A 22895-nucleotide genomic window follows, 5' to 3' on the forward strand; every position below is an offset into this window, starting at 1 on the left:
CAATGCTTCAGCAAACGTGGGAGTGATAATCACCGTGCCTCTTGTTACGTTAAGGACCATGTCTGGTTTGTCATGCCGTATGCTGGAGTGGCTGCTTGACTGGCTGCAGGGCAACAGCCTCATGGCGAGCATCCTACCACCTCGACTGGCTGCTCCATAAACACACCAAGAGTATTCACCCCCTCACCGGTGAACTGACGAAACGGCTTCTCTGCCAACTCATACTTGCTCTCAAAAGAGAGCCTATCATTTTTGTCTTCCCACCCACGCAATCTTGGATCCGCTTCCACTTTTCTACTACGCAACCATCACCACCGCATATCGCGCCACAACTTTCGTTTGCCCTCTACATATTCAAGGTATGTTGACTGAATTTTTTTTTATTTAAAAAAGGCCTTGTTTCTCTTTCTGTCTATTTCCTATATCGTCGTTGATAAAATTAGAAACGGTACACCTTGCGTCCTTCGTTCTCATTGTCAACACTCTTTGCCATCTCGCCTTCAAGGTAAGTTGAGATCACTACTTTGCAGCCTTAATATCCGTCTCATCTTTGAGATGGAATCGGCCTATTTCATGTACTGTTTTTTTGTTTCTCCTTGTTATCCTCATTTCTTTATCATGGCTCATGAGAAATTCAATTACATCTCAACTGCCTTGGTCATCAGATTGAAACAAGCGATCCATTATCTCACATGGCATCTCTCCATTTTGTACGTCCTTGCTGTTCCCGCCAGTCCGAGTTTTTCAGAGAATCCAGCTTCCATCCCTTCGTACCTTCCTGAGCAGAGTTGAGTGCGCGGTCTTGTTATTTCCCATCTTTGTTGACGCGCTTCTCCCACCCCCCTTCGCGTTCCTTCTCTCACTGAGCTTCTCACTCTCACACACCAACAATACTCCACCATCTTTTCCGCCAACACACAAAGTCTCTCTCTTTCTCACCACCAACTAATCGCAGAAATCTTCTTGCAGACAATACACTCCCTTCCGCTTTATCTCTCGTTCAGCAGACGCAGTAAGTCTCATTCATTTTTCTTATTCGTTTTACACATTTACCAAATGATTCTTTGTGGCTCAACGGCATCACCTTTGCTTCATCAGATCACACTCTTTCATCGCTCCCGAGTCTCTCTCGTGAAAAACAGCGAGCTAACAAATCCCCAGACCAAACCAAGCCAGCACTTTTCCAACAAGCCGCAGGTTTCCGTCACAATGACAAGTAAGTCTTTTGTTGTTTAAGCACCTCAGGCTTCTGTGGAGAAACTAACCAGCTTCACAGACAAGCACTGCCCCCGCAGCCATCGCAGCTACTATCGCGAGGATGACGACCTAAGCGTTCATGATGGTGCCATCGAGAACAACAAAGACTGGAGCACCTATCGCAAGACTGACACGTTCATTGTCATCTGCGCTGCAGTTGTCCTTGCGTCCATCATTGGCGGTGGCATTGCCATCGGCGTTCACTGTGAGTGCTGTCTTTTCAGACATTTTTCACTTGCCTCTCATGTACTAACACCAAAATAGTCGCGACTGGAGGCTCGGCTACCGGTAACGCTGACCATGCTTCGGGCGCTCACATTGTCCCTCGCTTCCCTGCCATGCAGTACAACGCTGCTCACACCAACAACACTCACTACGGCATCAACTCCACTCTTTCTGACATCTTGTCCACTGGTACCCCGACTCTCTGCTCTGATGACGCTGAGGAGACTGTTACCGGCTTTATGAACCAGACCGCTGCCGACACTACCACCACCATTAAGATGACTCGCACCCAGACTCTTCACCAGTCTGCCGAGGGTACTACCGTCTCATCTGCCAAGGCCGTCAACGCGACCCTGTCTGGCTCATCCGCTGTCTCTGAGTAAGTTTCCCTCCTTCCGATCTTGTTTCTAGTTTTCTTACACTCTCTCAGGTCTGTCCCCATTGTCACTCAGTTCATCACTACCTCTGTGACTGAGACTGCGTACTTGACTGCCACTGCCACTGAGAGCCATGTCGACTCTGAGCCCGTGGTCAGCATGTCTTCAACGAGCGCTTTCACCAGCGAGGCTACCCCTACCCCATCGGTAGAGCCCTCTTCTGCTGATATCGCCTCGGTCGTCCTTACCAAGACCCTGACTGAAACTCATGTGGTCACGTCCGCTGTCCAGGAGGTCACCTCAACCGTCACTTACACACCCACGACCATCATTCTGTCCACCGTCACGGTTGACTTCCAGCCCAGTTTCACTCCTTCCCTCGAGGCCCAGTGCTCGCCCGAGGTTCAGGACCACACCGTGTACGTGACCGTCACCGAGGCAGCCATTGTCAGCTCGTCCTCCTCGGCCCGCGTTTCTTCCAAGGTCTCAAAGACGCCCTCTTCGGCTCCTGATTCCGAAACCACTGATACCATCTTGGTTACCTACACGGTCACTGTCGATAGCCTGACGCCCATCTCGAAGATCCCCATCGTCAGCTCGTCCTTTGACATCCCCAAGCATTCGACCAAGACCTACTCGCGCTCCAAGGCGACCCAGGTTGTGACAGAGGTAGCGACGCAGACCGTCTACGTCACCGTGGCTGATGGAACCACTCTGAACTTCAGCACTGCAGTGTCTTCTGCCCTAGGCCACGTCGGCACTCCTGCCCTGACCTCCACCGAGACCTCCCAGGCCTCGACCGCCACAGATGTCGTCGTCATCACCAAGACGGTCGTCGACCAGGTATATGAGACCATCACCGCCTCCCCCGCCTCCTCGGGCGGCGTCGAGACTCACATCATGACCGACACCCAAACCTCCGTCGTCACAATCACAGCCAGCGACCACGTCCAGACGTCCCTGGTCACTGTCCACAAGAACCTGACCGTCACAGTCACGCAGAGCAATGCCCGGGACAGCACTGCTAGCATCTCGACGGACGTTTTCCGTCTGCCCACGGTCAACACGACCATCTACATCACGGGCACCCCAATGCTGCACCCGCGCCCTACCACGGACGCCTTCCCCCCCTACCCCTTCACCAACGGCACCGTCTTCCGCCCGACCGCGCCCCCTGCCCTGTCCTTCGGCAGCAGCGCCAGCGGTAGCGACTCCCGTCCGTCCGCCAGCACCACGGTGGTCGTCGTCTCCAACGCGGAGAAGCGCGCCGAGCCTGTCATGTTCGGCTTCGATGCCGCCACCGGCGGCTGCAAGAGCTGCACCACGTGCCTGGTCATCTTCGTCCTGGGCCTGCTGGTTATGTTCTAAGCAGCATTCTCACTCTTTACTTTGTTTGCTTTGCTTTCCTCCCCACTAACTGAGGCATTAAAAAAAAGCAAAGCACATTTCTTTCTGTTCTTCTTTGGACGGAGTTGGAATGGTTGATACCCCCACTCGTTCTGCGGAATGGTTTTTCGGGGATATTTTTCTCGTATGAGTTCCGATACTTGATCGTTCGGCAACGGGGATGAAACCGCAGAGGGGTTTTTCCCTGCTCTTCACGGTATATTTGGAACCACGACCGAAGGAACTTCAAGGTCTGCGAGGGCGGCACTTTCTCAGATGTGATGTCCCCTTCTCTTTCTCGACAACGGCTTTTGGGTGGTAGTTATTCTTCACTTTTTTTTTTGTTGTAGATAACACTTGCCAGGGTGGCGGGTCAAGGTTAGGTTTGTGGACGTGGCACTTGGAGGCGGGCGGCCCTTCTGGGTAGTTTTGAGTGTCGAGGATCCGAGGGTTGGAAGACGAGCATGACTTGGCTGCATGGACCAGTTGCCTAATTATACCAGGACACACGCATTATTCATTACTTGACGGGTCCCTTTGTGATGTTTTGAGGTGACGTTCCTTCGTGATGGCCTCGATGTGATTCAGCCAAACTAGTAGGTCTGGCCTCTCGTCTACCCCCCCTCTCCCCTCACTGGCGGTATGTGCCGTCTCGGAATATTCGCGATTCGTCAAGGCCCAAACGCCAGGGTCGTAGTCATTGGTTGTTATCATCTTGATTCTATCTTGGCGTCGGCCTGCCCGCTCAGTTGTGGGCGACCTTCAGGATCCGCTTCTCCATCTCCTCGAACGCGCCGACGATGGGCTGGTACCGCTGGAACACGCCGTCCTTGAACCCGTCGTCGACCTTCTGGATCGCGCCCTCCTCCTTCCACCGCTTCCCAATGAGCTCGTCGAAGCTCTCGCCCTCGGCTCGCTCGAGCGCCCACACGGCCTTGTACGCGCCGCCCAGAGCGCACGCGTTGCCGCCGACGTCGAGCTTGTATACGCCGTCGACGCCGCCCAGCACGTCGCCCATGACCCGCGCGATCGCCGGGTTCAGGGAGCCGCCGCCGACGAGGTAGATCCGGCGCGGTTGCGCTGGAAGCCCGTCGCGGGCGCTGTGCACGAGATTCTGGCTGCGCAGGCGCATCGAGAGCGCCTGCGACTCGACAATGATGCGCGGGTCTGTCTGCTTGTCCCATCCGGCCGCGGACTCGGCGAGATCGCTGCCGTCTTGGTTCGCTGTGTACCGCCACGTGCCGGCCTTGATGTTAGGCACAATCTCGGGGAGGTCAAAGTACAGACCCAGCTTCGCCCTGTCGGACTCAGAGCGGACGTCGAGCGGTGGGGTGTCGAGGACGGCCCGGTTGAAGTTGGCCCAGGGGTCGCCGCCCTCGGGCCGGAGGAGGGCGTCGCGGACGCTCTCGCGCGCGAGCCCGCCGTTCTTGTAGCAGAGCATGAACATGTACTGGCCCGGGGTACAGGGGTGGTTGAAGAAGTGGTAGGCAGCGTCGGGCTTATAGACGGGGGTAACCATGAGGAAGGTCGACGAAGTGCCGAGCGAGACAATGGCGTCCATGGGCCGCAGCGGCAGGGCGAGGATCGTGGCCGGGTTGTCGCCGGTGAAGGGGGCGATCTGGCAGTCCTTGCTGAAGCCATAGCGCTCGACAAAGTACCGGGAGATGGGGCCCATCGAGCCGCCGCCGTCGTGCCGCGGCTCGCCCAGCTTGGCGCGCAGATCGGCCGCCTTGGACTTGTCGCCAGCGGTGAGCTCGAGGAGTGGCTCGCTCCAGGCGCCGGCGGGGATGTCCCAGAGGTTCATGCCACAGACATCGCTGATGTCAATGGGCGCCACGGTGCCGAGGAGCACGGAAGCGAGGAAGGAGGAGACGAGGGAGATGCGGGACGTGGCGGCGTACATTTCGGGGAGCTTCTGGCGGAGGCGCATGATCTGCGTGCCGGTGAAGCGCTATTCTCTCGCGTCTCAGTCAGGAGGGGCACACACACGGGCGGGGAGGCCCTCGGGCGGCAATACGAAGGGGGGTTGGATGGGAACACATACGTGGTGGGCGGCGCTGCCGGTGACCTCGGCTAGGCGCTGCGCCGTCTCGAAGTTGACATCGAACTTGTCGCACTGCGCCTGCGTGCTGTGGTCCTGCCAGTTGGGCGCGTAGGGGTGCGAGAAAGCCTGCTTGAGCTGCTCGACGAGCGGTTTGTCCGCCCGCAGGCCGCCCAGCAGCGCCTCGGCGTCCTTGCCCCAGTAGGTGCTGCCGTGCTGCTGGCACGAGCCGCTGATGCCCTTAATGCGGTCCAGCGGCGTCTTGGCCTTGAGGCGTTCCAGCACGAGGTCGATGGCCTCGAGGAACATGGCGACCGGGGCGTAGACCTCGCCCTCGGCCTCGTTGGTCAGGACGCCCTTGCGCAGGCCATACTGCTTGCCGAAGTCGGCGTCAAAGTCGACCTTGGCCTCGGAGACGACCGTTAGGTCGGACTGCACGACAATGGCTGCGGATGCATCAGAGCCGAGAACCGAGATGATGGTGTCGATGATTCCGTGGACTGACCTTTGAGCTGTTGGGTCGAAAGGTCGAACCCGAGATATAATGGACCGGAACTCATGATGGGAAGACGAGGCACTCAACACTGGGGGTTATTCAGTATCCGTCAATCTCCAAAGTTGTGTGGCTAAGATGAAAGACAGGCCGACATGTGTGAAGGAGAGAAAGGGACGCAGATCAACCGACTACTTGTAAAAGTTGGCCGCTGCCAACACCGCTTCTACGTGTACATCACCTTGACGTGGGGGGTGTGGGCATGGAGGGGCAGTTCGGACGGGGTGCATGGCCTCAGCCTTGCGGCAATTCAGGCTAAATGCGGACGGGCCAATCGTAGGTTCCACAGGTCGATGCGACGGATACGCGCGCCAATGATGCCGAGACAGCTTGGCGGGAGCCGAGACAGCCTTGTCCCTGGACTCGGGACTTGGGACAGCTCGTCCCGCATCCTCTGCGTATCTAAACTAGCGTAGGCTGTGACCCTGCATATGTATTTTAGGTATCCGTAAGGGCTGCGGGATTGGACAGGGCATGCGCGGTTCAACGAGACACAGTGGCATCCACATTAGCGAGTGAGTCAAGAGCAAAGTCTGTATTGTGTGATTGAGTAGCCGATAAACAGAAACTGTCTTAAATGGCGGGCCTGTCGCTGGCCTTTTGCAAAACGCCCCCCTAAACGCCGTCCCGATGCAAATGGATGCCTCGAGAGTGCTATCCGCAGATGCTCTCTATACATGGTAATCCCTGTCAACTAATGAAGGAACAAAAAAAAAAACAAAAAAAAAACATCTAGATAAAAAAACAGAGGGCGGCGTATCCACGCTTCTAGAAATGGTTTGGGAACCTAGGGTATCTCATCGTGAACGGCAAGCTCTTCCTCTGAACGCACAAGGAATCTGGCTGGCTTATTCATGCTTGTGGTCATTGCCGTTGGCGTGGCCGTGGTTCTCGGCTTCCTCGCTAACTTCCCGATTGGCCTCTCCCGGGATGAACTCATCAAACTTGCGCGCAACCTCGGCCTCCTTCGGCACGAACCGCACCTTGATCCTCCGTACGCCCCGGACCTTGGCGCCTACCAGCGTGCGGACCTGGTCCTCCACATCACGGACGGTCTCGACAGACCAAGCTCCGGGGACGGCCAGGTCGATGTCCACCAGGTAGTTCTGGCCCGACTTGACGCCGGAGACGTTACGAACATCGACCTCGTGGCCGTCAGTAACGTCAGAGAGGCCCCTCAGGGTGTATTTCCGGATGTCGTCCTTGACTTCCTCGTCAATGGCACGATCGGCCAACTCGTATACGGCAGAGATAGTGTTTTCGGCTCCGGCCTTGATGACAAGAAGGGAAATCATGAGTCCACCGACAGGATCCAACCAGGTTGCGTCCTTGAAAAGGTTTGCACCCAGGATGGCGAGTAAGGTGACGATACCAGTCCAGCTGTCGACACGGTGATGGACGGCGTTGGAGGCAAGAACGGAGGACTTTCGTTCACGGGCGACTTTCATGGCTGTTCCCCCTCCCTTATTAGCTTTTCCCCTTCTTTGACTCGACTCGGACTTGGGGAGAAGTGGGGAATAGTGCTTACTAGCTTGGTATAGCCATTCCTTGATTGCGACCGTACCCAGCGCCAACCAGGCGGCGTGCAAACTCGGGCCAGTATGGGCATGGCTATGACTGTGACCGTGGTGAGCGTGGGCGATTGCCTCTGCAGCGGCTGCAGGGTCGAGGAAGAGGTGCGCGTGGAGGGTGATCAAGCTGCTCCAGCACATGAACAGGCCGCCGCCCAGAAGCATGCTGGACACGCCCAGAGACCCGAGACTTTCGATTTTGCCGAAACCGGTGGGGAAGGCGTCGGTCGGGGGCTTCAGGCTCCACGAAACAGTAGCCAGCGTCAAGATGTCGGAGGCCAGGTCAGTCAGACTGTGCCAGGCGTCAGCAATCATGGCCTGGGAGCCGAAGGCGTAGCCGCCAGCGCCCTTGGCAAAGGCCATCCCTAGGTTGGAGAAGAGGCCGATGCGGGTGATGCGCACGCCGGCATCGTTCTTGTTGGCCGAGGTCAGGTAGACATTGTCGTGACCGTGGTGGTGGTGATGGTGCGAGTGACCGCCATGGCTCCGACGGGACTGGACGGGGTTGGCAGTCATAGTGGCAGTTGTGGTGGAAGACATGATGACTGCGGCTGGTACTGAAGGGGAAGTGTTCCTCGCAGTCGTCAGGGTGTGTGTGAGATGGGGGAAGGAGGGAGTGGTGGAGCGCAGGCGGGCGGAATGGCGGGCGGCGCTAGGGGTTAAGTAGGGTTCGCAGGGAGAAGTGGTCGAGCTGGATGTTTGATAGATGCGGAGGGCGACGCGGCGCAGATGTGATTGAGGTGGCCTAAAGGGGTATGCAAAATGGAGGCAATGGAGGAGGGTGTGTGTTCCCGTGCCGGATCCTCCAGGTTCGGCTGCGGCTGTTCGTGCAGACGTCACACAGCTCACAGAGGAAAGGCGGCAGAGCAGTCCCGCAGGACGCTTGGACGGGGGAGACATGCCCAGAAGACTGTCTCTCTTAGCTGTTACCGAGACGCGAGGCTAAGGTGAATTGACCCGACAGGCGTTGCGTGGACTGAAGGGGAGGAGGGGGGGCACGAATAACGGGTTGGCTAATGGCGAGCAGGCCAGGGGCACGCGTACATGACAAGCAAGCGAGCGATCAAGCGACCGAGCAAAAAAAAAAACCAAAAAAAACCAGGGACGGGAAACGGTTCGTCAGATAATTACAGAGGGAGAGAGAGTCTCGGTCTTAGGTAACGTCAGATAGACAAACGAGGGGGGTAGTGCAGGTATGGAATGGAAGGGTGAAGTGGATGGACGGGTGGAAGGGAGGGAAGGTTCAGGTACGGCGACGGATTCAGCAGGTTCGGTGCGCGCTCTTTACGAAAAGGAATGCGACGCGGCAATCCTCGAAAAGCCAGGGCAGGAACGATGGTTCCGGCTACGCCGACGCCCGGGTAGCCTTACCTGCCCACTACATAATCCAAGCACTCTTGCTGTACTGTGCTGGTGCTGCGGTTTGTGGGTGCGCTACTTAAGGTAGGTAAGTGGTAGGTAGGTACGTTGCCAAAGCGGTCCCTCTTGAGGTCTCACAGGTACCTAGGCAAGGCAATTGGGATAAGATTGGATGGATGGATGAATCGCTGGAACTTTCTTGCCAATACCAAACATCCGGATCCCTGGATAGGAAATTTCCTCCAGATCAAATCTCGTAGTACAGAGTACTACTAGTGGTTCATCTTGCGCCCCAGCGCCGTCAGGATTGCGGATCGGGAAGAAGCTCAAGTTACCTGGTATCTTTCTTCTCTGCGCAGTGCAGGTGCTTTTGTCGCCTTCACAGCAGCACAGCACTTGTTGTCCCTGACATGAGCGACAGCACACCTCAGTCTCCAAGACCATGGGGACCCGGCCAGAAACGCTCGCACGTGACTCCTTTGATTCAAATTGAGTCGTGACAAAACGAGGATATCCATCAGCTCAAGGGTCCATCCGTCGTACGGACACGTTTCTCCGCATGTCCAGCTGTCCTTTCGACAAAGGACAAGCGCAAACACTACGCAGTAGTATACTGGTACGTCCACCGCCGACACGATCCAGAACAGACCAGCGGAACGTCGCCCTCCACAATGCTACTTCGTCCTGCAGGCCCTGCAATGCCGTAGAGGCCGGCCCTTCATTGGTGAACAAGCGACGTGAGTACACCCCTGGGGTTCCCCAGAAAAACACCGAATCCTTTGGGTGTGGTTGCTGACTAGCATCTGATGGAGCAATCTGCCCAGTTTGTCGCAGGGGTTGGTGTGCATGTCCGAAGTATCATGTCTGCCTCAGAGCACTGAGATACGTGTGAGCTTTCGACTTAGTAAGTAAATGATGACATAATCGGATGAAACATCCCCTCAAGCCACATCGGGCTTGGTCATCCTGTGGAGATGCTGGCGAGGCTCGTCGCCGAATCATGACGAATTGATCACTGGTATGAGATCGCCCCCTTCAGCTTACAAGATGGGCCTGTCACAACGTTTTCCGTATACACGCGCTCGTCTGAACTAGAATTCTCTTCCCGTCCCTTGCACACTTCTATTCTTGGACTCATGCTGGGGTTTGCATATCCATATAATACTGCCAGTTCCCTTAATCTCTACGGAAGACGGACTTTCCCCGGCGCTTCCTCGCCCTGATTCAGCTCCGGCACTACCTCCCACATCACGGCAGCCTTACGCAACGCGACACCTCCCCAATGCGCAAACCTCTTATGCGTATTCCTTACACGGAACTCTTAGCCCCCCCCACAGTCCGCCCAAGCAACGCAAACACAATCCCGGGTGCTGTCGCGGCCCTCGAGAATTTCTTCACGGCTCCGCCCCCTAAAGGCTTGCCTAGATCGACCGTCGTATTGACTGGCGCGGGCCTCTCTGTTTCTAGTGGGCTCCCCGACTACCGGGGCGTCAATGGCACATATCGTGTGAACAAGACGTACCGCCCGATCTACTACCACGAGTTTCTTGCCAACCACGAAGCCAGGAAAAGGTATTGGGCAAGGAGTTTCCTGGGTTGGACGTCACTTCACAAGGCGTCACCTAACCATGGCCACTATGCCATCCGAGACCTAGGGCAACTGGGCTTGGTTCGGAGCGTCGTTACGCAAAACGTCGACTCTTTTCATTCGAGAGCTCATCCAGACATTCCTACTCTGGAGCTTCATGGCTACCTAAGGTCCACAGTTTGCGTGACTTGCAGGAACGAGTACCCTAGAGACGTCTTCCAAGAGGAGCTCGCACGGCTCAATCCCGCCTGGGCTGCCTTCCTTATCGAGGCTCTAGCTTCTGGGGCTCTGGACACGGAGAGCCCTGCCGAGCGCAAGGCCAAGGGCATCAGAACGAACCCTGATGGAGACGTGGACTTGCCGGGCGCGCCTTACACAACCTTTAGATACCCAGCCTGCCCGCATTGCCTCGCGAAGCCGCCCTCCACGCTTGAAGGCACCAGGCATGTCATCGAGGTCGACCACGACGGTGCGTGGAAGCCCACCAGCTCGGGAGGAATATTGAAACCTGCCGTGGTCATGTTCGGCGAAAGTATCGCCGACCAAGTCAAGACAGCGGCCGAGGAGGCCATCGACGGGGCTGGCAGGCTCCTCATCCTCGGAACTTCACTTGCCACATACTCGGCATGGCGACTAGCAAAGAGGGCGCTGGATCGCGGCATGCCCATCGCGGTCGTAAATACGGGAGGTGTGCGAGGCGAGGATCAGATTTCCGCCGCGTTGGACCCGGATCCAACAGGCGCTTTGGGAGTTCGGACAGAAGTGTCTACAGACATCGTGCTTCCGGCGCTGGTCGAGCGGCTTCAACAGTTACCGGAAATGGCGTCGGGTCTGAATAGGATGACTCTTGGGGAAAACCCCGGCGTTTTCAATGATATGTTGTCATAGCCCTCAATATGTACCAATTCAAAGCGTTTCCGTTTGTAATCTAGAAAAAGCTCGACATGCCCCGTGCTGGCGCTTTGACGGCCTCGGGTGCCGCTGTTGGTTGCTGCTCCGTAATTGCTTCGGCCTTGCTCTTTGCCGCGGCCTCCGCTTGTCGTGCCTTTTCCTGCTTCTTTTGACGGAAAATGTCCTCGCGCTCGATCTCTTTCAGCACTAGGAATGACTCGTTAGCATGGCCGGACGTGGTGCTCTCGTGCTGGTGACCTACTCTCTTCCCACTCAAGCTCCTTCTGCGGGTCGCCAGTGCCCAGTGCCTTTTCTACATCAACTGTCTCACCCCTTTGAAGCTTCTCGACAACCTCTTTGAGGACGCTGATGCGTACGTCCGCTTGGCGCGAGAAGGCCTCAAACGCCTGCTTCGTCGATAGCATGTTGATGGACATGGATCCGATCAGCAGGAAGATGACGATATAGAAGGTCGCCGGGTTCCACTCCTTCTTCCTCTTCGATTTGACACGCTTGATCATGGGGTCGTCGCGAAGCTTCTCCTCTGATCGGAATGGCTTGGGGACAAGGGACTTCCAGAAGTCCAGCTGCGCGACCGTGGGAAGGGAGCTCGAGTGTCGCGTGTGGAGGTAGAGGGGACGATGGGCGGCTTGCGCAAATGCCGCAGCTCGCAGGCACGGCGATGCTGTGAACAACCGTTTAGTAGAAACTCGCGACATGATGGATGCTCCGATAGTCATAACAAGGAAGATTCGTGATTTGACGTCGCCTTCCTACTGAAGAGCAACTGGCCCTGAGGAGCAAAAAAAAGTGCCCTGATTTCATCGCGGTTCTTTCCAGTCTGGATGGTCCGTGCATCTATGATTCCTGTCTGCTCCTGCACGGACCGAATCGGGGTTTCGGTTGCCCCCAGCAACGCCCCGGGGCATTGTTTAGCGAGACCTGACAACTGCCAACCGCACGCCTTACCGATCTGGATGGGGTCATGTCAAACTACTCACGATCTACAGCAGTATTGCCATCAACTAGCCATTTTCTCGTCGGATTGTCTAGGATGAAGAACACATGACGATACACTTATGACCTTGATACACACGACTCCATGACCTCCTTACAAAGCAAAGTAGACGCCGCCAAGGCGGCGGCAGCATCGACCGCGACATGCACATCAGCAACCTCGGTTCTCCTCAAAGAACTTCTCGCGACGGAGGCCGAAAATCCCACGACATCACAAAAGTCGACGGCAAGAACGACGAAGGCCACGACGACCACGCGAGGAAAGACGGCTGTATCAGCTAGATCGGGCACGACTGCGAGCAAAAATGAACAACTGACGCCAAAGGAAAAGGCTGCACTCGCGGCGTACATCATCAATGTTGCCCTCAAGTCGCTGACGGAGGCGTCAAAGCCTGCACCCGCCATACGACCCACGACACCCTGCCGAAGAGAGAACTCGGGCGATGACATGCAGAAACCTCCTAGCAAGCGGACCCTGAGACGATCGAATTCGATGCCGATGAGCCCCATGCAGCCACGTTCGCTGAACCGAACCTCAACATCCCCCATTGCCACGCCCAAGCCCTCAAAGACAACAACAACAACGACGACAACGCCAACGGCGCCTGCCATCGCGTGTCTCGCTACAGTTGAATGTTTGCGAACTGCATTCACATGCTTGCGATCCTTACAGACCTCTGGCGCAGTGACGCTTCCGGACCTGCAGCTCGAGAGCGGAATGTCTTCTCTCATCGGCAAGCTCGTAGGGCTTGGCCTTCAGGAGCACGCATTGCGCGAATTGACGGTTCTCAAGCGAAGACTCGAGGCAATTGGTACTTCGACAAAAGGCAAATCAAAAGGAGGAAAGCCGACAGTAGCAGACACGAAGGTAAAAGGGCTGGCAGAGCTTTTGGACTTTGGCGATGTCAAGTTCTCAGGATCGACGCTCAATCTTGTCATCACGACCCAGACCCAAATCCTGCGTCTCATTTCTGCAACAAAAAAGGCAGCTGTCATCGAAAGGGCGTTGCCAAGTCTCGTTTCTTCTTGCCCTACGTCGCCCACAAACCTCCTTCTGGAAGCTGCCAAAGAGTCAGCACAAGCCAAGACAAAGGTTGCGCGGCAGCTCGATCTGCTCTCGCAGTTACTTCTATCACTGGCTCCTAGTCTATCGAGCAAAGACGACGAGGTGGCCGTGGACTCTCGCTTGAGCTGCTCTCCCTCCACCGCACTGGAACTGCAAGCGCTGGGCCTGGAGGCGCGTTTGCACTGGTGGCAGATGGCCAGTCACAAGGCAGATGTCGACAAGGACATCATTTCGCCACTTTCACGATGCATCACTTCGTTTATCCGCAGAGCCAAATCCGACCCAATTGGGTCGTATCAAAAATCTTCCGCCGTCTTTGACCGCATCACCGTGATGACTAAGTCTCAGCGTTTGGAGGCCACCCTGTCATCAAAATCACCACTCGCCGTGATTTATCAGGCTCTGGGAACGGCAGCTCAGGCAGCTCGATTATACAAGGAATCGGCCCACTGGATCTCCAAGATCAAGGGGACTCTCGACCCTGAAAGTGACTCGGCATCCAAGTGTTGCGCAGTAGCTGCGCAGCTTGTAGCCGTCTACGCGAAACAAACACCATTGCCTCACGAACAGCTGTCCGCGCTTTTGAGGGAGGTGACCGGTGCTCTGCAGGGAACGCTCAAGGGCGATGTGACGGAGTTGGAGGAACTTATGGTCAATCTGTCTGCTGCCCGTAGGTCCGTGGTAGGTATCTTGGCCAGCAAGACTGCGGACGGGTCAGAAGACGTCCACGAACTGATGAACAACCTCGTCCTTCAATTCCCTCGGTTCGCCGTAAGGTGGCTGGGTAAAGCGCCGACGAGGGACGCCTCTCCTAAAGAACATGTGCGCCATGAGTCAAGGAGACAACTTTTACTCGCATCCGTTTCCCAGATCCTGGAATCAGCCCTCATGGTCGCCAAATCACACATCGATAGCAACAAAATGGCTTGGGGAACCCTCGATACCCTTCTCCAGGAGTGCCTCTTGTTGCTTGAGTATGTGGGGGACATCAGTGCCGCCGGCTCCAAATCAGACGCTGCAAGCTCCCACTACGTCAGACTATCTCACCTCTACTTCATGTTCTTTCACTGGTATCGCCGCAATGCCGAGAGCAAACCCGGCGACAAGACCCTCCTTCGGGCTCTGAGACGATCTGTTGATTGTGTCAAGGACAGGTCCCCGGAGGAAAAGGACAAGGCGCAGACAACAGCGAAACTTGAGTACTTCGCAGACCTTTGTGAGCGGGCTGGTAGAATCAACGATGCCCGAGATGCCCTCAAGCTCATCTGCACGAACATGGTAGAGGAGGGCGTCCTGGCCGCAGTGGCAGCCTCGTTGTCAGAGAAGTCACCGGCCGTAGCCTGGAGCGCGAGTGTCAAGGCAGAGACGTTATCGCGGGCCTTGGCAGCCATGGTCAAGCTCGACCAGTCCTGGAATGACTGGACGTTCTTTCTCGCAGATGTTGAGCGAGCGGCAGTCCTGGAGCGTATCATCCAGCTCATTCTATCCAACTCTTCGGGCGACTCGAGCCCCGGCAACATCAAGGAGCCTGTGGAGGAAGCTCTCCTACGGATCTACACGCCCGATCGCTTCCCGATTCGTCGCCTTCGGACTCTGTCTCAACTACTGACCATGTCCATCGGCAAACGGGAGGAGTTCCAGAACCTTCGCGAACAGACCGAAGCAGCTTTGCTATTATGCCGTGGCCAGACCTTCGGGGAGGACAGCGACCTGGCCTCGTACGTCCCCGACCTGGAGGCCGGTCTCTCTTGTACTTTGGCTCTGGTCGCATCAGAAACCGAATGGCGGGCGGCAGACTTTGACAAGTCAATCAGCGTCTGGCGCGCCCTCGTCAACGAATGCCAAACCAAGGATGAGCTGCTGACCAAGGTCAATGACACGGAAGGGCTTCTCAGACAGCTCAATGCGGTCGCCGAGTACGCCAAGCTTAGGGGCGAAGATGAGTTTTTGCTCTCAGTTCTAACACTAGCCGCCGACTTCTCGTCCAAGCTCTCAGACTTGTCGACGGACTTGCTCGTCCAGGCGCACAGCAATCTGGCAGACCAGTATACCCACCTGGGCTACTCCGAGAAGGCCGAAGAGATTCTCAACAAGGCCAAGGAGTTTGCCGAATCCACGAGCAGCAATCCCGATCTTGCGGCAGTCAACCTCCAGATATCCTTTACGGAGTACCAACTGGCGGCCCAGAACTCGGATGCTGCGTAAGTTGTCCCACCCCGAAATGAAGAGCAACATCTAACACGAAACAGTCACAAAATGCTTCTACAGGGTGAGGTTGCGTTCGAGAAGGCCTCGTCTTCCATCCGAAAAGCGTCCAGGCTCCAGAGGAAGCTCCTCCTGGCAAGGGCTGCTTGCCTCTCTTCTCGCATAAAGTGGGACAAGGGCGAATACCAGCATGCGCTGTTCCACGCAAAAACGAGTGTCCGCATGCTGTACCAGGACTGGACCAAACTGGAAGCTCGGTGGCAAATGGCGCCAGAAGCAGAGCCCAAGCAGTCCTCCAGGCAAGACTCGTCCGACGCCGAGGAAACCATCATCAAGACAGAACCCTCCACAAATCTGATTGAGCTGTCCGACGGCCCCGACAACTGGGCACTGGCGTGCGCTCTGCTGAGGTCCGTTTTGCATCTGTCTTCTGTGTATGCCCATTTGGGCATGTTCCAGGAGACGGTGTATTATGCAGAAAAGGCACATCAAATCGCCAATGCAACGGACGCCTCGATTCACAGGGCCCAAGCAGCAAGCTGGATTGGCTCCGTGTGGATCAAGGCCTGCAAACTCGACAAGAGCATTGGGTACCTGAACGAGGCGAGACAGCTCATGGCAACAGCCGTTAAACCCACACGTCAAGCTTTCCAGCTGGCCTGCGAGCTCAGCGCTTCGTTCGGGGAGATGAAGGATCACAAAAACGAGCACCTGCTTCTCGAGCTTGCCGAGGTCACGCTTGGCAAACTGAACAACAGCAGCCGCGGTGCCATCAGCGGGGTCAGTAATGGGCAGGTTGTCACTAAGATGGCAAAGCTCACGCTCAAGGCCCCGGCAACCAAACGAACCAGAGCCACTAGGGCAGCGGCCCCTGCAACGACGAGAAGAGTGGCGGCTCCGAAGACCAAAGCTGCTGCGCCGTCCAAGGCCGTGGTAGTGGCCTCGAACGACAAAGCGTCCGATCTGAAGGCCTCCATGCTGATGTACAAGGCGCTTGTTCACCTTAGCAAGGGGGACTGGGTCGACGCGGCAGCACTCCTCGAAGAGGCAAAGCAGATGTCCAGCAGCTTGCGGGAGTCTCTGCGCGTGCAGATTGGCGAGGCGATCTGCCTCATCGAACAAGGCACCAAACAGATGGAGGGCGACTCCGTCTTCTCTGTGGTGAAGGAGTCAACAATCTCCTATCCCTCGATCCACGCGGCGCCGGAGAAGAACCACGCGGAAAAGACGTTGGCGATGGGTCACTCGCCTCGGAAGGCTCAAGGCCGTGCTGCCTCCGCCGAGCGAAAGTCGTCCAAGGACAGTTCTACTTTCGTCGAGACTTTGGAACAAGCGCAGGCCCAGCTGATGGAAGCACAGGCTGCCGCTGCTGTTTCGGGAAACGGGCACCTAGTTCATCGCATCTCAGCGTTGCTTCAGAGCACGGGCATATTCTTGTCGGCGGCTTCCCAGAGTATGCCCAAGAATATTGGAAGCTTTGGATACGCCACCTGCTCCGTCGAATTCGCACGCAATCTGACCTGGAAACGAGAGCGAAACACCGTGGTGACGGAACAACTCAATCCTAGCTTCAGCGAGATGGGATGGCCACTGGCTCTACCGGTCAAGGACGATAGACGAGCGAGCATCATCACCGTCGACGACATGGCGAAATTCCAGCGCGACTACGTCGACATCATTCCCAAGGCATGGACCGTCTTGTCAATCGCGCTGAGCGATAACCGCAAGGATCTCTGTATCACCAAGCTGCGGGCAGGACAGACGCCTTTCGTTTTGCGGTTGCCACTCGAGCGCGTAGCCTCGCGGGATGGCGAGAACGAGCTGTTCGACTTCCAGCACGGATACGCCGAGCTCATGGATATCATCCAGGCTACCAATACGAGTTGTCACAATTCCGGCGACTACGCGTCCAAGGGAGCAAAGTCAGCCTGGTGGGCCCAGCGCGAGAATTTGGACGAGAGGTTCAAAGACCTCCTCGACAATGTCGAACAAGTCTGGCTCGGCGGGTTCAAGGGCATATTCTCCCAACATCGCCACCGTGCTGATCTCCTTGCCAAGTTCCAAAAGGCCTTCTCCAAGATTCTCGACAAGCATCTCCCATCGCGTAGACAGGTCCGAGGAAAGAAGACCAGCAAGACCCCCAAGATTGCTCTGGAGCCGCGGATTCTCGACCTCTTTGTCGGCCTCGGAGACCACTCGGCGTCGGACGCCGATCTCGAGGACCCCTTGAACGATCTCCTGTACTTTGTCGTGGACATTCTGCAATTCCACGGCGAGAGGAACGCTTACGACGAGATCGACTTCGACTCGATGGTCGTGGACACCTTGGACGCCCTTGACGCATACCACGCCGCAGCCAAAACCTCGGATCCCGAGGAAGGCACCCACAGCATTTTGATTCTCGACAAGGCCCTCCACGCGTTCCCTTGGGAGTCACTTCCGTGCATGGAGGGGCTAGCCTATTCTCGTGTCCCCTCGCTGTCGTGCCTCCGCAGACTGCTTCTCGAACAGCGAGCCGCCAGAAGCGGAGACGAAATCACGGATGACCATCGATCCACTGTATCTCCCCTCGGCGGCACATACATCCTCAACCCCGGCTCGGACCTCAAAAACACTCTCGCCACTTTCGAGAATCCCCTGAAGGCTCTCGGCGACTCCTGGACAGGTATTGTGTCACGCAAGCCAACCGAGGACGAGTTTGAGGGCGCACTCAAGGGCTCGGACATTTTGCTTTACTTCGGCCACGGCAGTGGCGCGCAGTACATCCGTGGTAAGACGATCAGGAGACTCGAAAAGTGCAAGGCGGCGGCGCTGCTCATGGGGTGCAGCTCGGCGTCGCTCCAGAACGTCGGGGAGTACGAGTGCCACGGCCCTGTATGGAACTACATGCTGGCAGGGTGCCCCGCTGTCGTTGGGACATTATGGGATGTGACAGATAGGGATATTGACCGGTACGCCGGGCGACTATTCGAGGAGTGGGGGCTCCTGGAAAGGGGTACCTTTGTGGACGATGGTGGAAAGCATGGCAAGACAGGCAAGAGCAAGGGGAAGGGCCTATTTGCGTCTGCTGCTGCGAATAAGGAAAGGGGGAAGAAGAAGACGAGCCCCGCTGAAGGCGAGGGCTCAAGAGGGGGTACGTCGCTCGTGGAAGCCGCGGCCAAGGCTAGGGACGCTTGTCGGTTCAGGTACATCACGGCCGGCGCGGTGTGCGTGTACGGCATCCCTGTTTATATTGACAAGGCCAAGCTCAGTGACTCATGAGCAGGAGATGAGTGTATATGGAAAGCAGAAGCGTGTCGGCAAGGAAAGGGGTGGAGGGGCTCAAGGTATTCTTTCTGATTCGATGGCAGGAATGGGCTCGGACTGATAACATTGGATGGAACTGAAGGAGTCGGATGAACAATGTCTGAGTTATGCTGTTGTCATGTTCTAGTGGCAAAGCATTCAGGGGTGGTAGCATGAGAGGAGGGGGGGGGAGGCTGGGTCATGCCTGGGTCTTAGGGTCACGACCACTTCTGCATTGTACCGGTGTATATGGAGCAGGGAAGCGTGTTTTGATAGCGTGGGCAGAGGGGTATGCCAACTGAGTGTTCTCATCTGTTTTCTCACAGGTTTTTTTTTCCTCCGCTACCCCTGGCGTGACGTGGGATGAGATGGGATGAACGTTGCCATTGTCTATCCTCGGTGCGTCTATCTGGTGTAGGCCTCGAGGCGTAGGGAAGGGGAAAGGATACACCACGCAGGGGGGGGGGCGAGAAGGGAAAGAGGGTATTCGTCGTGGCGGTGGGACCTGGAGTGGACTGGGATGGGCAGGACGTTGTCGGCCTACCTTGACACAGTCGCGATATTTGGCCATATTCGGCGTCTTCCTCCGGACAAGTTGAGGTGAAAGAAGCCCAAGGAAGGACCCCGACGGGGTCCTTCTAGAAGGAGAGGGAACGAGTACAGCGGACGAGGGAGGGATATGGAAGAGGGGGAGGGAAGGGGGGGGTGTTGGAGGGGGTTCGTTGTCCGGAGGAGCCGTATTGGCGGGACTGACCACTCGAGTCGGCCGAGCTGATGGTTTGCTGTGAGAAGGAGGGCAAAGGAGATTGCGCTCGAGAGGGGAAATAGAGCCCATGCTCGTTGTCGTCCTATGCTTGGCTCGAACAAGGATGGGATGACGGGTCTTTCATCTTGGAAGCACGATGGGCCGGCCTCGTTGATTTGGGAGGGCCCCCCCCGGATGGATGTCGTTCCGCCGTCGTTGTCATCGTCGTCGTCGTCGTCGTAGGATTTGTCGAGGCCAGCCGCGAGCGGGTTCTTCCCTTGCTTGCCGGCCGGCCTTGCCTTATGTCTGATGACTCGTCGAGGTCAGGAGCGTGCGAGATGCTGGAGAGACGAAGATGCCCTTGGAGGTGGATGGGGGGGAGAGAAGGAGGGAGGGGGGGCAGTGGATGGGGTTGCTGAGCGGAGTGAGTGGGATGTTGTTGTCTGAGGTGATTTCATCTCGACAGCGTGTCATGCACCGCCAGGAAGCTTGGTATCGTGGGAAGAAAAAACATTGCGGTGGCAGGGCAACTGGGTTTTTCTGCGTGCTTCTTTGGTGGGGAGGGCACGAGGAGGGTGGCGATGAGTTTCGGCGCGTCCTCGACATGAGGAGGGCCTTTTGGTTTTGGGTTATTCGACCCGGTATCATCATGATATCGAATATGTTAGTTGTGAGAGACGGATCCAATACACACACACACACACACACACACACACACGCACATAGACCATAAACACATAGATACACGGGTCTTGGTCTGCGAGAGCGCACATCATGAGGTTCACATCTGATGGGCACTGCGCGCTGCGCCTCCCGAATTGATGTTTCCAGGTCCATGGTTTCGTTTCACGAGACGGGCCTTGGTCGGGGGGGGATGGGACGGCAGTCACATACACGCCCTTGTTCAGACTGGTTTTTTATTTTTATTTCTTTAATAAAGCCCAGATTCGTGAAGCCAAGCCCCCCCCCCCCCCTTTCTTCCGATCTGGCGTGGTATCCATCGCTGGTACCGTATCTTGGGGAGACTCCCGTCCCCCAAACCAGAGAGAAGCCTGTCGTGTTTTGGAAAATTCGGATGGATGGATAGATGGGTTGGCAGATGCGGGACGACCGATGATTTTCCAGTCTATTTCCTATTTACCAACCCAGGTCTGATGATGGGCCTCCGAACCACCCCCTGGGTGCCAATGTCATCGGCCAAAGTGGCAGAAACCCCCCCTCCCCATCATACCAGGTGGAAGGAGGGACGAGGTCTGTCTGGTCCTGTCATTGGACCCAAGACGCGGAAGATCATCTCCTTTGGCGGCCCTGGTCCTGTAAAAGGGGAGCATGGTATCCGTGAAGGCCGCCTCTTGTTCAGACAGCTCCTATCCCATGCAGATGGTGGCGTAAACAGCCCGAGAGAGAGAGAGAGAGAGGAAAGGGGCCCCCAAGGACCTGGCTCTCGCTTTCACTTCCCCAATCGGATCCTGCCAGGCCTCCAGCGATTAGTGTACGGCCTGTATGACCTGGATGGCCTCCCTCTCCGAACAGCGACGTGACCGACTCTTTGCTGCTCTCACGGACGTTGCTCGTTCCTCCCGCCCCATACGATCCCTGCCGGGCTGGATTACGACATGGAGTTGCAGCCAGGTCGATGAGCGGAGGTGATGTGCGGGCAAGATCTGGGCGATTTCTTTCTGTCGGTAGCGTCATGTTGGCTGGCAGTCCAGGATCAGGGGGGAACGCGCACGCCCCACCGAGCGCTGAGGGCGGTGGATGCTATATCGGCTCTGATATTGAAGAGCCTGAAGGGAAAGGGGGGCCTTCTATGCCTCGCAGCCAGCGCCAGATGTCCAGATGAGGCCCTCCATGGGTGCCGCGAGCCCGACGTCTAGCATTCCGGGTCCGACTACGCCGAGCACACCTAGTTGGACGTCAGTCGACGGGGCGTCGATAAGAATTGCATTGGAGGCATCTGTGCACGCGTGGTGTGGGTTTTCGCACCTAAAGGTTGCTGTAGAACGATGTTCCTTTCTCAGAAGCGATACTCATCAAATGTCGATGGGGATAGGCCACCATAATTTCATTTTTGAAATTTTACTTCATTTTCTCGAATCTAACAGATACCACAAGCCGCACTAAGGCATCTTCTGTCAGCCTGTGCATTTTCTGGGCGAAATGCGAATAGTTAGGAGCACCGGTGTTGGGGGAGTAGGTGGGTGGGTAAGGTGGGTGGGTAGTAGGTACGTAGAACACATAGGTACCTCCCTAGGTAGGTAGCAAGCTGCACCTGGCATAGCCACAGGACAGACGCTGAAGGTTTCCTCCGTCGTCGCCTACACGTGAATAAGGTGGTGTGATGGTTTTGCTTCTTTTCTTCGGTGAAGAAGAAGAATTGAGCAACGAACCTACCTACCTCCTTTTGGTCCCTGGTAGCCTCACCGTCATTTGGATCGCATCCGCAAGGCGCCAGTTATGCGGCTGTCCGACTAGCTGCGTTCGGGGAGCGCTCCGAAACGCGGCTGCTGCGGACAAGGCTGCGAGGAAGATGGTGGCCTGGCGTCTGCTTGCCGGGAGGGGGGGGGGGTCTCTGCAAGGTGTCGCTGCAAGGCCAGTCGTCAAAAGTAACAGGGAGGGAACCGCAGTGCAGATCATAGCGGGGGGGGGTCGTTCTGGCGGCTAGCTGAGGAGCCAATCGTATCCTCGGAGAATCGACGAGTGGAGCCGAATCGGGGCAGAAGGTTTGGTGGAAGTGGGCATTGTGGAAGAGGCTTTGAGAATGACTCCTTGACGAAAAAATGGAGGTGAGGCAGAAGAATAATTGGATTAGGTGTGCGTGTGTGCGTGTGTGTGTTGGTGCGAATGAGTGCGCACGTACGAAACGCTACCGCTATAGGAAGCTGTTTCCTAGACTGGTGACGAAACGTCGCGTATCCCCTACCCCAGGCAGGGTGCCGACTAGGGACCGCGGGAAGGGGGGTAGGAATGGGCTCGGCCTGGGAGCGGCTGGGTCACAGGATGCCAGGTGCCGTACGTAGTACTCCGTCGATTGCGACGAGGAAACGCGCCGTTGGTGCCATCCCATCATGACTGCGCCGTGTCGTAGACCCGTAGGGCAACAACAAACACCGGGCAGAAATTCTAGTTCTAGGAGCAGGACGGTTTGTCTCGTCTGACTTACACGCTATCAGTGCACCACTACTGGCGAGAGAGCCTACCGGGGAAGCACCCCGAAGATCGGTGCCCATCGGGGACAACATCTGTGTGTCCCGGAAGTCCGACCTCATCTCTTCTTCCCAAAGTCAATACCATGCTGGCGAAATAACCACACATCGCCGCCTCGGAAA

At 56.5% G+C, this 22895-nt stretch overlaps 7 protein-coding genes across 7 annotated transcripts; 4 read left to right on the top strand and 3 right to left on the bottom strand.

Moving 5' to 3' along the window:
• Window positions 1-1764: 1764 nt before the first annotated feature.
• Window positions 1765-3608, top strand: LY79DRAFT_111560 (uncharacterized protein). The gene has a single exon (XM_060550704.1). It carries the CDS (start codon window positions 2019-2021, stop codon window positions 3225-3227), a length of 1209 nt encoding a protein of 402 aa, XP_060416410.1. The 5' UTR covers window positions 1765-2018; the 3' UTR covers window positions 3228-3608.
• A 382-nt stretch (window positions 3609-3990) lies between these two features.
• LY79DRAFT_578131 (D-xylulose kinase) lies at window positions 3991-5846 on the bottom strand (the record flags this gene model as incomplete). Its single annotated transcript, XM_060559939.1, has 3 exons — window positions 3991-5196; window positions 5290-5732; window positions 5792-5846. 3 exons carry the CDS (start codon window positions 5844-5846, stop codon window positions 3991-3993), a joined length of 1704 nt encoding a protein of 567 aa, XP_060416411.1.
• An 841-nt stretch (window positions 5847-6687) lies between these two features.
• On the bottom strand, window positions 6688-7950 carry LY79DRAFT_588731 (cation efflux family protein; the record flags this gene model as incomplete). Its single annotated transcript, XM_060560951.1, has 2 exons — window positions 6688-7289; window positions 7368-7950. The coding sequence occupies 2 exons, from the start codon at window positions 7948-7950 to the stop codon at window positions 6688-6690; spliced, it is 1185 nt and encodes a 394-aa protein (XP_060416412.1).
• A 2101-nt stretch (window positions 7951-10051) lies between these two features.
• On the top strand, window positions 10052-11245 carry LY79DRAFT_511314 (Sir2 family protein; the record flags this gene model as incomplete). The annotated part of the gene is made up of 1 exon (XM_060554251.1): window positions 10052-11245. One exon carries the CDS (start codon window positions 10052-10054, stop codon window positions 11243-11245), a length of 1194 nt encoding a protein of 397 aa, XP_060416413.1.
• A 40-nt stretch (window positions 11246-11285) lies between these two features.
• On the bottom strand, window positions 11286-11967 carry LY79DRAFT_668141 (uncharacterized protein; the record flags this gene model as incomplete). The annotated part of the gene is made up of 2 exons (XM_060563481.1): window positions 11286-11455; window positions 11511-11967. The coding sequence occupies 2 exons, from the start codon at window positions 11965-11967 to the stop codon at window positions 11286-11288; spliced, it is 627 nt and encodes a 208-aa protein (XP_060416414.1).
• A 383-nt stretch (window positions 11968-12350) lies between these two features.
• LY79DRAFT_668142 (peptidase family C50) lies at window positions 12351-18797 on the top strand (the record flags this gene model as incomplete). The annotated part of the gene is made up of 2 exons (XM_060563482.1): window positions 12351-15532; window positions 15581-18797. 2 exons carry the CDS (start codon window positions 12351-12353, stop codon window positions 18795-18797), a joined length of 6399 nt encoding a protein of 2132 aa, XP_060416415.1.
• Window positions 18798-20533: 1736 nt separating this feature from the next.
• On the top strand, window positions 20534-21412 carry LY79DRAFT_111587 (uncharacterized protein). Its single transcript, XM_060550705.1, has one exon. The coding sequence runs from the start codon at window positions 20646-20648 to the stop codon at window positions 21105-21107; it is 462 nt and encodes a 153-aa protein (XP_060416416.1). The 5' UTR covers window positions 20534-20645; the 3' UTR covers window positions 21108-21412.
• The last annotated feature ends 1483 nt before the right edge of the window (window positions 21413-22895 follow it).

This window comes from Colletotrichum navitas, assembly GCF_030913465.1.
Source record: "Colletotrichum navitas strain CBS 125086 chromosome Unknown LY79scaffold_16, whole genome shotgun sequence".
Classification (NCBI taxonomy): domain Eukaryota; kingdom Fungi; phylum Ascomycota; class Sordariomycetes; order Glomerellales; family Glomerellaceae; genus Colletotrichum; species Colletotrichum navitas.